The sequence below is a fragment of the Podarcis tiliguerta genome (assembly GCF_965153285.1).
Source record: "Podarcis tiliguerta genome assembly, chromosome: 4".
Taxonomy (NCBI): Eukaryota; Metazoa; Chordata; class Lepidosauria; order Squamata; family Lacertidae; genus Podarcis; species Podarcis tiliguerta.
This window is the reverse complement of record NC_139537.1, coordinates 100,134,768-100,147,861: the sequence shown is the minus strand read 5'-3', so window position 1 is coordinate 100,147,861 and position 13,094 is coordinate 100,134,768. Positions and strand designations below refer to the sequence as shown.

General features: G+C 40.4%; 1 protein-coding gene across 2 annotated transcripts in view; it reads right to left on the bottom strand.

The window, feature by feature from the left end:
* Positions 1 to 1,031: 1,031 nt before the first annotated feature.
* The window catches only part of DIAPH3 (diaphanous related formin 3), a 112,681-nt gene continuing 100,618 nt past the window's right edge, over positions 1,032 to 13,094 (bottom strand). For both annotated transcript variants that reach the window (XM_083435808.1, XM_083435809.1), the window contains exon 28: positions 1,032 to 2,140. In XM_083435808.1, coding sequence (XP_083291934.1) covers positions 1,884 to 2,140 — 257 coding nt within the window. In that variant the 3' untranslated portion in view covers positions 1,032 to 1,883. The remainder of the gene's footprint in view (positions 2,141 to 13,094) is intronic.

The window sequence follows — 13,094 nt, the reverse complement described above, 5'->3', positions numbered from 1 at the left end:
TAATCAAAGAAAGCCACTATGGCAGGTTTTCAACCTTTTGTGTCCATTTCTGTGGCACCCCTGTGGGGCTCAGGAGCCCAGTTATATTCCCTCCTTGCCTAGCAGTCTCTCACCCTCCCTTGTGGAGCGTTCCTTCAGCCTCCTCTCCCCCCTCCCTTCTCCTTGGGAGTCCTCTGGCCAGCCACTGCTGCCACCCCTGGTCTCTGAGCTGCCCCCCTGCCCCACAGAGAGGTGCCTCCTGGCACTGCCCCACAGTGCAAATCAAGGACTGCCTGAATAAAATGGGGAAGCTAGAGACCTGTGTATACCATCTTAAGCCATTGGAGGAAATCTGGGTATAACTGCAATAGGTAATGGTAACAACAACAACAACAAAGTCCACTTTGGTTCTTAATGCTAGGAAGACACAGAAATGATCTATATTTAATAATGAAAAGTGATCTGAGTTCTTTACATTAAAAAGCAATTCACATCTTCCAAAGGCATATTTGTCCGATTTTTAAAGGAGCAAATAAATACAGTACATGTATTTATAAAGATGTGTAAAGAATAAAGAAGATGTGTAACAAAGAAATATACTAAATTCAATAATCCCTAAACCATTTTGGTGAGGAATTTGAAGTTTGATCTGTTTCAACATTCTGCTTTTATTTGTTCAAAAATAATTAAGGCAATGGATTTTTTAAAAATAGCTCCTACACAACATTTTGAAGAAAATTATTACCGGTAATCGGTGTGTCCAAATAATCTGCAGGTACGCTCTTATAAGGATCTCATAAATGGATCCAGTTTTCCAACCCAATTAAAACCAGAAGCAATATACTATTGCAAGAGTAATTAATTAGTCTACACTGCAGTGATGTGCAATTTACAAATGAATTTAAAATACACCAATATTGATTAATTATGCGAGAAATCTCTACCAAATCCAACAGCATGCATTGTAACAAAGCGATTTAAAAAGCCAATTCTGGCAAATATTTCCTTAGGTGTCTTTCTGTGCACAACAGAAAAATTAAGATCAGTCACAGTCAAAGAGTAACTAAGTTCCTTTAATAATCATAAATTTGTGCTAAGGCAAAATTGTGTTTATAATTCAAGTTTGAGTAACAGCTATATGTTGCATATACATCTTATCATACATTTGATATTACTTTATGCATAGATACGCAGTGTTGTCTGTAGATTAACAATAAATGAATGCATTTTAGCACTTACCTGATGAAGAATCAAGCTATACTATAAAACTTATTTATAACTTATGTAATATTGTATTGCACTTTTTTCTACTAAAATTTCAGACTCTGCAATGCACAATACCCAGGATGTACATAGCTTGATTTGCATTTTTTAAAATTTAAGTCAATAGCTTACAATTGTTTTAAAGTGGAGCACATGGGGGGAATGAGTGTTAATCAACAGTCAACAGATCTGTGAACCAAACTTTCCCCCCTTTCATTATCCTTGAATTGTCTTCCAACTACGCAAGACATCAATGCCATATTACAGGAATACAAAGAACAATTTTGTATTCAGGCACAAAACATTATAAATCCATACAAATGGATTTACATGCAAAACATGTAACAGCCATGAAAAGCTTCTTTATGGTGCCAATCAGAAAATAAACATTTATTGCTTCAGAAAGCTAATGGAGATCAGTTGCTCAAAAGCTCATTTACATCAAATACTCACAGCATGTGAAAAGCTAATGAATTAGTCTTTCTGAAAGAGAGGAACATATAATTTTTTACTTGCAGGTATTTCTGATTTGGAGAATTGGTCCACCTGCATTTCTGAAGTTGTATATTCTGTTATAGACATACATTTTTCTTGAACATCTTAAGGGACTCAGTTTTTGCTTTGATCGGTGAAGTCAAAGATTACAGTGCTCGTAATCTTGCTAGCAGAGCTTCTACTTCAGGAATTGCTTCTCCTTTAGAAACAAAGCCAGCAAGCTCCATTTCTTTCCCTCTACTTCCTCCATTACTAATACCCTTCTTCCCAACAGCTGCTCTCTTTTCTACAGATGAATTAGTTTCCATCTTGAAATTAAGGTCCTTGCTCATTGGATTCCTTGTTGATGTTGTGTTCATATTGTGGTGCAAATGTAACTTTTCTGTTGGTGCTTTCTGGTTTTCTGTAAGGTAGAAAACAGACAAATTACAATTATTTTTTACTCAAGCACCCCAACTGCTGAAAACTGGCAAAGCTGTGCAATTCTACATTCTAAAGAGAAGAGCGGGCGTTTGGTTAACGAACTGAAAGAACCGAGTAGCAAAGTTTAAACTGTGATCTAACGAAAAAACATTGAAGAAAAACTGTTAATGAAAATGACGAAGTCTACCCATGGACAAGTTAAATTGTATGGCTAGGTTCCAAAGAGCCACATACTGTAAGCAAGCCCAGTGGGATGTTTAAACTTTCCAAGGCACGCTTGGGTACATGGAAATGGTAGGATGGTCTTTGGAATCCTAGCCTGACATTTCATAAATATAAAGCAGGCGCGCTTCTCAAATGCTGAACACTCATCCCTCACATTGAAACCAATAACATCTTGGAATCTTCTAAACAAAGAATTAGTCCCAGAGGAAACAAGAGAATGGTGAGCCTCACCCCCCACCCCCAAGTAACAGTTTAGCTCAGATGAGTACCCTTGTCAATAAAACTAATATAGGGCGTTTTTACATTTGTAAATTCATGAAAGTGAACATAGCAGCTTCCAGATACACAGGGTTGTATCCAATAATGTGGGGATCTCATCTTCCTCTCCTTTCCCTGTACACACCAAAAATCTCATTGAGAAGGTCCCTTGGCTGGATCAGGCCATCTACTCTAGTATTCTGACTTCAAAACTCCCTAACCAGATGCAGTTGGGAATATCATAGTTCATTATTGTCCCCGTAATTTGATCTATTAAAGAGGCAAAATGAAGTGTAGATTCACTTGGGGCCTTAAACAATACATAAGGCAATTATAAAAAATCAATATACTCTTCAATTTACCTGTCTAAACAAACCTTCTGATAGATCCTATACTTTTTTCTTTTAAAAAAGGCATATTCAATATTCATGTAACCTTGAACAAGGCTTGAAAATGGTTTCAACAAACTTGACATGACATTTAGAGTTTTTTGGTTATTCGCTGAAAGATGTTCCATCATCCCAATAGTAATGACTTTGGAGCACAGGCAGTCACTCATGACAGTGTGTTTTATGTGAGTGCTGAAAATCCCAACCGAAAACAGCTTGTACATTAAAAGGCTGCTGCTGAAGATATTTACTGCACTGTCATTCCCTGACCAGGGGCTCACAATGATGGATGAGTTTTTTACACAGTTTCTTGGGCAATCTCAACGAATTTTAGAAGTATGATCACCTTTTGGCTGTTAGGAGAAAATAAAATAACCTCTTCTATCTCCTGCATCAGGGGGACAATTGTTACTTAAAATCCAATAAAAGAGAAGCAATTTTCACTTAGCTTCATTTACTGTATGAGAAAATTGCACAAACATATAACCAGAATTAGATACACACAAGACTCAAAGGAACAGCACTAAGCATGTAAGATGATTGTGCCTTTTTGAATTTACATAGTATGAATTTAAATATGCAACTGCAAAAGAGATAAATACTGGAATGATTATACTAGCCTGAAAAAGAAGAATAGCCATATTGGAGACAATTCAAAACTTAATAAAGGCTCCAGGTATGGCTCTTGAACAAGAAAACTATTTTCTTCCTATCGTGCAATTTGTAGAAATTCACATGTGCAGCTAGACTTTGATATGAGGGCATTTTAACCTTTTTACACATTTGGGGTCATAACTCACCCTAAAACATGCAAAACTAGCCTACTCCACTTAAGACCGCTTGCTATTTCCTTAAAGTACAGGAATTGGCTGTCCTGTGGTACTGAAACTCCCCTCCCCATTCTGTCTATATATATTTGTGTATTTTAATTTTAAAGTTTCTTAAAAGGGCATCAACATGGTGAGAGACCTTTTTTTGTTGATGCAACAGTTAACACATGCAAATTACCGTATTTTTCGCTCTATAACACGCACCTGACCATAACACGCACGTAGTTTTTAGAGGAGGAAAACAAGAAAAAAAATATTCTAAACGAAACAGTGGATGTATGATTTTTGTGGTTCATGCTGTGGCCACAGACATGTGATCTGACAGTGAGTTTGGAGTAGCCCAATGCAAAAATCCTGAGGATCCTTTGTAACCACGTTTTAAGAGGGAAGGGAAGGAAAAGCACTCAAGGGACAAGGAGCATGCGTGGGGTGGGTGGAGAAGGGTGCTGCTAATAATGAAGAAGAGGGGTATAACGGGAGAAGGCTCCTCTCCTCTCCCGCTTTGCTCCTTTTAAAGCAAGCAGGCTCTGCTTTTCTCCCTCCTCCCCGCTCATCCCCGGCTTAGCGAGCTGAAAAACTTTGCTGCTATTTAGCTAGCTGAGTGGGGAGGAGAGAGGGACAGAGAGCCTGCTTGCTTTAAAGGAACCAACCGGACAGGAGCCGCTTACACTTGTGTAAGTGGCTCCTCTCCTCTCCCGCTTTGCTCCTTTAAAGAAGCAGGCTCTCTGCCCCTCTCTCCTCCCTACTCAGCGGCTCTTCTCCCGCTTTGCTGTTTCAAAGCGAGCCCCGGAGGAGGGAAGGAAGGGGAACCATGGATCCTCTGCTCACGACTGCAGCAGATCCCCCCTGCGACCCATAGGCATTCCCTCCATAACACGCACAGACATTTCCCCTTACTTTCTAGGAGGAAAAAAGTGAGTGTTATGGTGCAAAAATACGGTAACTTTAATTAACTCTTTAGATGCCCAGTGCAGTTTAGGGGAAACCTCTTAACAGACGTAGGTGGTGTGGGGCGGAGGGGGCGGGAATAGAGTGGTTCCAGGATGCAGGGGGAAATCCTTGCACTGATGAACAGTAGTCTTAGCTCTTTATTGCATATACGAGTAGCTCCAAAACTGCATGTGGTTTTCAGCTTCAAACAAAAATGTATGAATAAGCATCAGGGGGTCTGAGAAGATAATAATTCTTATGGATGTATTACATTCATATCCAATGTTTGTGCCATCTTAAGCAGTAGCAATTGCCATGAGGGTGCATAACTACTGTAGATTGTTTTGATTGTTGTTAGTGAGAAGTGCGTTTTGTGAAGCAGCTCTGGATATGAACAAAAGCCCGGATTCAAGTACATCTTAGTCCTTTTATGTGACAGTCCTTTCAAGGAGTCTAAGGCAGTACATATTCCCATCCTGTTTATATCCTCAAGACAAGCCTGTAGGGTAGGCTAGACCCAGATCAGCCAGTGAGCTTCCTAGCTGGGTTGGCGTTTGAACTGGGTCTTCTTACTCTTGGGCTTTCAATAGGAGAAGAGGTATCAGGGGCCACTGTTCTGCAGTAGTTCCTGGGTTGTCTCAGTGATTATCTCTAGGGACAGCTCCAGAAGATACCACTGGAAGGGTGTCCCTCCGTTCCCTGGCTCTTGAGTTATGAGATGCCTCTTGTCTCCAATGCTATTCAACCTCTATATGAAGCCTTTGGGAGCAAGTCAACAGGACATATGAAGTGAGGGGGCATTATTACAGTGATGCTACTCAACTCTATTTTTCGGTAACAATTGAGATGGCTGTGCAGGTCCTGTACTGGTGTCTAGAGGCAGAGGTGGGCTGGATCAGGTTTAATAAACTGAATCTGACAAGCTGGACACTTTGAGCAGCTCCCATGTACAGGAAGTTGCCTATGCCATTTCTGAACTGGGACAGCCTGACCACATTGCCCATGCATTGCTAACCTCAATGTTATATTCCTGCAATGTGCTCTGTGTGGGGCTACCCACGAGATTGGTCTGGAGGCTGCAGCTAGTACTGAATGTGGTGGCTAGAATGCAGTGGCCAGGTTGCTTGTGAGGGCAAACGACCATCAGCATACAGCACCTTGTTTGTGGTATTTGCGATGAGTGCCAATCTGCTCCCAATCCAAGTTCAAGTTTTGGTACTAACACACCCAGCCCTATACAGCTTGGGACCAGGTTATTTTGGAGACCACCTTGCCCCTTCTATACACATCAGGTCACTATGTTCTGTAGGAGAGAGTCTCCTTCAAGGTCCTGTTGTTGTTGTTGTTGCTGCTGTTATTGTTAAAAAACATATACCACCCTTCATCTGAAGATGTTAGGGTGGTTTACAAGATAAAAATACAGGATAAGAGCACAAAAGAAATAGTTAAAACAAAACCAACCCCCCCCCCCAAAATACACGGGCACCGTAGAATAGGCCGTAGAATATTAATCAGCCAGAGGCTTGGTTGAAGAGAACATTTTTGCCTGGTGCCTAAAGACGTATAATGAAGGTGCCAGATGAATTTCCCTGGGGAGAGCATTCCACAAACGGGGAGCCCATTCTTATGTTGCCGCCCTTTGGACCTCACGTGGAGGAGCCTCAGATGATAAACACAGAGTCTGGGATGGTTTATATGGGGAGAGGCGGACTTTGAGGTATTGTGGTCCTGAGCCCTTTCAGGCTTTATACGTAGGTCAAAACCAGCACTCTGAATTGGGCCTGGAAGCTAACTGGTAACCAGTGCAGTTGAACCGGGATTGGTATAAAATACTCAAACTGCCTTGCCCTGGTGAGCAACCTGGCTGTTGAAATTCTAAACCGGTTGCACCAAAATATTAGAAGTCCACTCTACAGTGATTCAGAAGTAGGTTCTCTGTAAGGCTTCCCCTGTTCTGTGAAACAGCATGCTCACTGAGCTACAACAGATACCCATGGAAACAAGAGAAGACATTTTTGTTCTAACATGTATTCCCGGGTAGAGCAATAGGGCTCTGCCACAGCTGCTCATTTTGAATTGTTTTAAACTCAACTTATTTGTTGTGCTGCTTTGTAACTGTTTTTATTATATTTTGTACATTGCCTTGGGGCATAGGTGGAAGGCAATTAATAAATAATAATATTAGAAACCATTTAATAGTTAGTAATACTCCTTCACTTAACCATTAAAAAACAACAGTAAAGCAATGTAGATTTACCCATCAGAATTGGGATTGGTCGTAGCTCTGTTCAATAAAGTCCCTGGGGCAAACCTAGATTAGCAACCCCATAATGTTTGAAAAGGCCTTGTGAAATTGCATAAAACCATAGTGAATGTTTATATGCCCCTACGTCCTGCAAAAATACACTTTCTACTATGGGTATTAAATAGTATTTGTTCGATTTCATAATCTAATTCTTAGTGGTGAGTGGCAAAGTCTGACATTTTCCACTTTGGTAAGTTGATAGCAGCATCTTAGAGCACCTCTAGCTCTACGCATTCCATTCAGAGATATTTTCTTGGGTTTCTTTTTCTTTCCTGCCGCTTCACTTTTGATTGCTGGAAATTGTGTTTGAAAGCCAGGTTCACTACATGGCTCAGAGCTGATTCACATTATTTTTTCTGACTTGGATATAATTACTCATGTCAAGAAGAGAGCATTAAATGTAAGATGCAAGGAACTTTCAGCATTTCTCTCTGGGTATATGCATCAGGAAGCAGATAAATGTAATAGGTATCCAACAAGCATACCTAGGGAAAAACAGATACTTTGTGATTTGCACTTGCTGTTTTCTACATGAATATTAATCTTCATGTTGAAAAAAGGAGAGGTGAAGCTGTATTTATGTCACTGCTTACAGTCGCGCTTATTTGAATCCTAGATTTTGGAAAGGTCTCAAACTCAAGATTATGCTTACTGGAACTCATCTTTCTTGGATCAAAGATGTATGTGGTCTGTGCACAGGAACTTGTTTCTAAGCTTACAGTGGCTGTCCATCTGTCCATCCCAGTAACAGAAAGGAGAACTAAGTGAGCACTTACAGGTGTGCTGTTTTGAACAGTTTTAAATCTGATAATTGCAGAATGTGTCTAAAGCTGATTCATATGACAATTAGGCATATGAAATGCCCATACTGTTAGATATACTGATTTAATTTGCTGAAATGGGATTGCTTAAATAGATATTGCTGTGTGTTTACAGAAAGCACTTTCAAGTTTTGATTAGTTACTAGCTGATTCTAGCATGAGCTCAAGTAGCTTTCATGTGGTTAGTTAACTTTGGTCACATGAGAAGTACCAAGTCACATACTCCATTTTGTGTGAGTTCACTGCGATGTCACAGCATAAAGAGATGGCTGTATAAAGAAGCTTCTCTGAACACTGCTAGAAGGAAAGTGTTAATGTTTTTTCTCTGAATAGAGAATACAGAGAGGGCTCTCTATGAATAGAGACACAGCAGTGCAGCAGCTATTGGGTCTCTGAATGGAACAGAGAAAGGTTGAAATGTGAATCTCTTCATGGAGCTGCAAGGCCTATAGGAAAGTGCAGACCGAGTGCAGAGCTGTAAGAGGGAGACACAGGTTATGATTTAAAACAAGAAGCTACATTTTAAGTGAAACTGAGCCTATGCTTGGATAAGCATGTCTTGCGAATGCGAATATATTCTTTTATCATCTGCTCTGCAAGTAAAGCTTTTGAATATTTAAGGAATGTCTGGCCACTGCTTTAATTCCTAAAAGGGAACTAATGCTCAATTTTGATGTAAGAATTGTGAGGGCATTGTATTAAAGCAAGATGAACGCTGCACCCTATAGCCGTCTTTGACTGGACTTAACCATCCACGGGTCCTTTTCCTTTACTTTTAATTTAACATGAATACATCACCCCTTTTCAATATGGTCATGATAATATATAAAAATAAATTATATATATATATATATATATATATATATATATATATATATATATATATGTTATATAACTGTACTACTCCAGTAGTACTCGAAAGTGCACTGCCAGCACTAGTCACGAGAGAGACACAGTGTACCAATGGGTCCTCAGCTGGGTTATAGCAGTGGCCCTGTCACCCCCTTCCCCTTTTCCTTTACTGGTGACCAGAGGCCATGGAAGTAAGCAGGAAGCCTGTGCCGTTAGGAGTTAGGCGGAAAAGGGGATTAAGCTATTGGCTGTCTCTTAGTGCAGACGCAGCTGGGCCTGAGCCTCCACAACCACCAATGGCCATGAACCACCACTGGCAGCAAGAGCGGCAAATACGTTATATGCTAATGATAATATTTTATTCTCTTATTATTCTGTTTTAAATGTGCAGTTTGTATTTGACTTCCTTTAGCAATGTTTTCTTTTCAAATCTTTAAGATTTCCTGAAAGATAAACATTGGCTCCCAATACGTTTCCGAGCACAATTCAAAGTCTTGGTGCTGACCTTTAAAGCCCTAGACTAAGGTTACAAGACGTCCCCGTTTCTCAGGGACAGTACCCGGATTTACAAATCAGTCCCCTTACAAAATCCATTGAAGTTGAAAAGTTTTTTCATTGGAAAAAATCTGGTAACCTTACCCTAGATGGCCTCAGCCCAGTATACCTGAAGAAGCGTCTCCACCCCCATCATTCTGCCCGGACGCAAAGGTCCAGCTCCGAGGGCCTTCTGGAGGTTCCCTCACTGCGAGAAGTGAGGTTACAGGGAACCAGGCAGAGGGCCTTCTCGGTAGTGGCACCCACCATGTGGAATGCCCTCCCATCAGACGTCTGGGAAATAAACAACTATCCGACATTTAGAAGACATCTGAAGGCAGCCCTTTATCTGAAGGCAGATAAGCTGCCCAGAGTGACTGGGAAATAGTAGTAGTAATAATAATAATAACAACAAACAACAACATATTTTTTGTTAACTTTGTTACATTAAATGTGCATTCTGTAGTTGACGTCTTGGTAATGTTTTATTTTAAAATCTTTAAGAAGTTAGGAAAGTTTTGAATGTTTGATATTTGATCAAATTATTATTATTATTATTATTATTATTATTATTATTATTATTATTATTATGGGAGCCGCCCAGAGTGGCTGGGGAACCCAAGCCACATGAGTGGGGTATAAGTAATATTATTATTATTATTATTATTAAGCTAATATTTTACTTTCCTGTTAATTACAGTACGTTGCTTTGAATTTATACTATATATTTGACTTTCTTCAGCTATGTTTTATTCTGGATTGCTTTATTTGATGTTTTAATGTGTTGTAAACCATTATGAGTTTTTTTCTTTAAAATATTAAATGGTATACAAATGAAATTAATAATAATAATTAACAGGCGAACTTTTCTCACCCTATATGACAAGCCACGCCTACAAAAATTCCATCTCTTATGTAATCGTTAAAGATACAGAAACTCAATCTTCTCTTACAACTCTTTGTCCTGGAGAGAAAAGCTGGAAGTTGGCAAAGTATGGTTACAAAAAAAAGCACAAAAAGCTCCTAAGAATAGGTTCCAGGGTACAGTTAAAAATTCTGGGACTGAAAATTGAAGATTACAAAGTATAAGACTGTAACACCCAGGTAAACCTCATGCAACCCCTTTCACGCTTGCAGCTGTAATATGATGCCAGGTCAGCTTATACAATTCATGCAACCTTGAAATGTTCGCCTGAACCCCTTCCTCTAACACTACGTTCTCCCTCCATTATTCAGCATCACCCTTCACCTAAACTAAGAAGAAGCGACAGAGTAAGGTCAATTGTCAAACTACTTCAAGGAAGGAGCTTTGTGAGCTGTTGACAGAGAAAGCAGGAGATCTGAGGTGGTGGAGAGATGAGATGTAGTGTGTGGGACAGGGTGGGGGCTGGAACTCACACAAATTGATTCCAGGACAAGTAGTATAGAACAGGAGCAGCAGGCAGGCAAGAGAGGTAAAGTGGGCTAATACCGAAATAACCAGAGAAATTGTGAAAATTAAAATCTATTATTGAGAATTTGTTGAGATGCAGTTCAGCAACTGCCAGCAGCTGTTTACAATGAGGCAGTGGATTCACTAGATATTGGAAGTCAGTGTCATGCTGCATGTATCAGCATTTAGATTCTGAGCTAACAGTGCTACATTTACACTGAATTGCAAGAGGCTGCTCGCTGTATTCCAAATTGAAGCGGTATTTACAAATGACTCACCCAAAGTGGTTGCTTCTGCCTTCCAGGTTTCTCCTTTGCCTATTAGTATATGGGCAAAGACATCCACGCACACGGTTTGGATGGCTATAAACCACACTTTCAGAAAGCAGCCCCTTGTGAAGTCTATTGTTGGCATGGTATGTAAATACATAAGGAAGCCAAATTAAATGTGCAAAGGCTTTATTTGAGTGTGGGATCCGCTACCGAAGGAGTAGTAAGAGGTTAATAAAGTCTAGCAGTGAGGTAGGAAGTACAGTAGTAGTTCTCCCCCACCCAAAATCTGGAGTAGAACAGATTCTAGGTCTAATGCAGCTCTAGTGGCATGCAGCAAAGCATGTGTCCACAATCTCTCTTACTAGGGTAGTCTTTCTTTGCTCTTGGAAGTACTTGATGTCCCAAGATTAATATTGTTCTTTGGGAATAGAAATCAAATTAACTTTAAAAACATCAACATTCTGAATTAAGCCAGGCTGTTGTAAACACTTGTGCAGAGCTTAAAAAGTAGAACAAGCCAGCTCTAGGCTAGCTTTACTTTACTTGTCATTTGTATTTGAGGGGCATCCATGAAGAGCTGTGGTTATCAGTGAGGTACTGGCTATGTCACCTTCTCCTAAAGGTGTTGGAAAGCAAAATATCTGATTTGAGATGACAGTGAAGCTAGCTCTTGGAATGTGTTTGGAAACGTAATGCAGCTGCCAAGTATGAAGAGAGAATGAAATAGGAAAAGCGGGGAATATGCCTATTTGGGTATAAAAAGCAGATTATAGCACAAGAATGCACATATTAGCAACAGTGCAATCCTACTTAATCCTATAATAATATTTTTATTATTTATTACCCCCCATCTGGCTGGGTTGCCCCAGCCACTCTGGGCGTCTTTCAACACCTATACAAACATAATAAAACGTCAAACATAAAAAACTTCCCAATACTCTGGTCTGTGGAACGCTCTCCCCAGGGAAGTTTGCCTGTCACCTTCATTATACATCTTTAGGCACCAGGCAAAACATCTTTTTAACCAGGCCTTTGTTGATTTGATTGACATCCTATGTGTTATGTATTGAAGTTCTCACCCTGGCTACCAGGAGTATCGTGTGTAGATAGTTTTCATTCAGGTCCACGTCAGTTACCTTAGGTGGGAAACCCTGGGTTGTTGTTGCTGCAATATTGACAGCCGGCTGCCTATAAAAGCAGGCCGGCTGAGCTGTTTGCTATTCAGTTCTGTTCCAGCTTACAAATAAAGAGCTGCTTTGGAGAAATCTCTGCGTCGTCTGCTATGTCTACCCACTATTTAACACTATGCCCTTATAAAAAAAAAATTTGTGGGGCTGTTATTGGGTTGTTTTTGTCCATGGAGTTTTCTTGGCAGGGATACTGGAGTGGCTTGCCGGTATCCATTCTTAAGGAAATCAGCCCTGAGTGCTCACTGGAAGGACAGATTGTGAAGCTGAGGCTCCAATACTTTGGCCACCTCATGAGAAGAAAAGACTCCCTGGAAAAGACCCTGATGTTGGGAAAGATGGAGGGCACAAGAAGAAGGGGACGACAGAGGATGAGATGGTTGGACAGCGTTCTCGAAGCTACAAACATGAGTCTGACCAAACTGCAGGAGGCAGAGGAAGACAGGAGTGCCTGGCATGCTCTGGTCCATGGGGTCGGACATGACTAAACGACTAAACAACAACAACAACATTGGGTTGTTTTTATTTTGATTATATATTTTGTGGTTTTGTGTTCTGGCTTTGTTCTGTGAGCCGCCCTGAGACCTCCAGGTATAGGGCAGAATATAAATTCAATAAATAAATACAGCCAAACATCTGCTTACATATCCCTTCGGTTACATAAATTTCAGGATACATGTGGCAAACCCGGAAGTATATTTCTGGGTTTTTGCCGTGCGTGCATGCGCAGAAGTGGTCTTTCTGGTTGCGAAAACCTTGGGATCTGGCCGGACCTCCGGAACAGATCCTGTCCGCAACTGGAGGTACCACTGTAAATAAAAATACAAGGCTGCCTTCAGATGTCATCTAAAAGTTGTGTAGTTCTTTATCTCCTTGACATATGATGGGAGAGTGTTCCA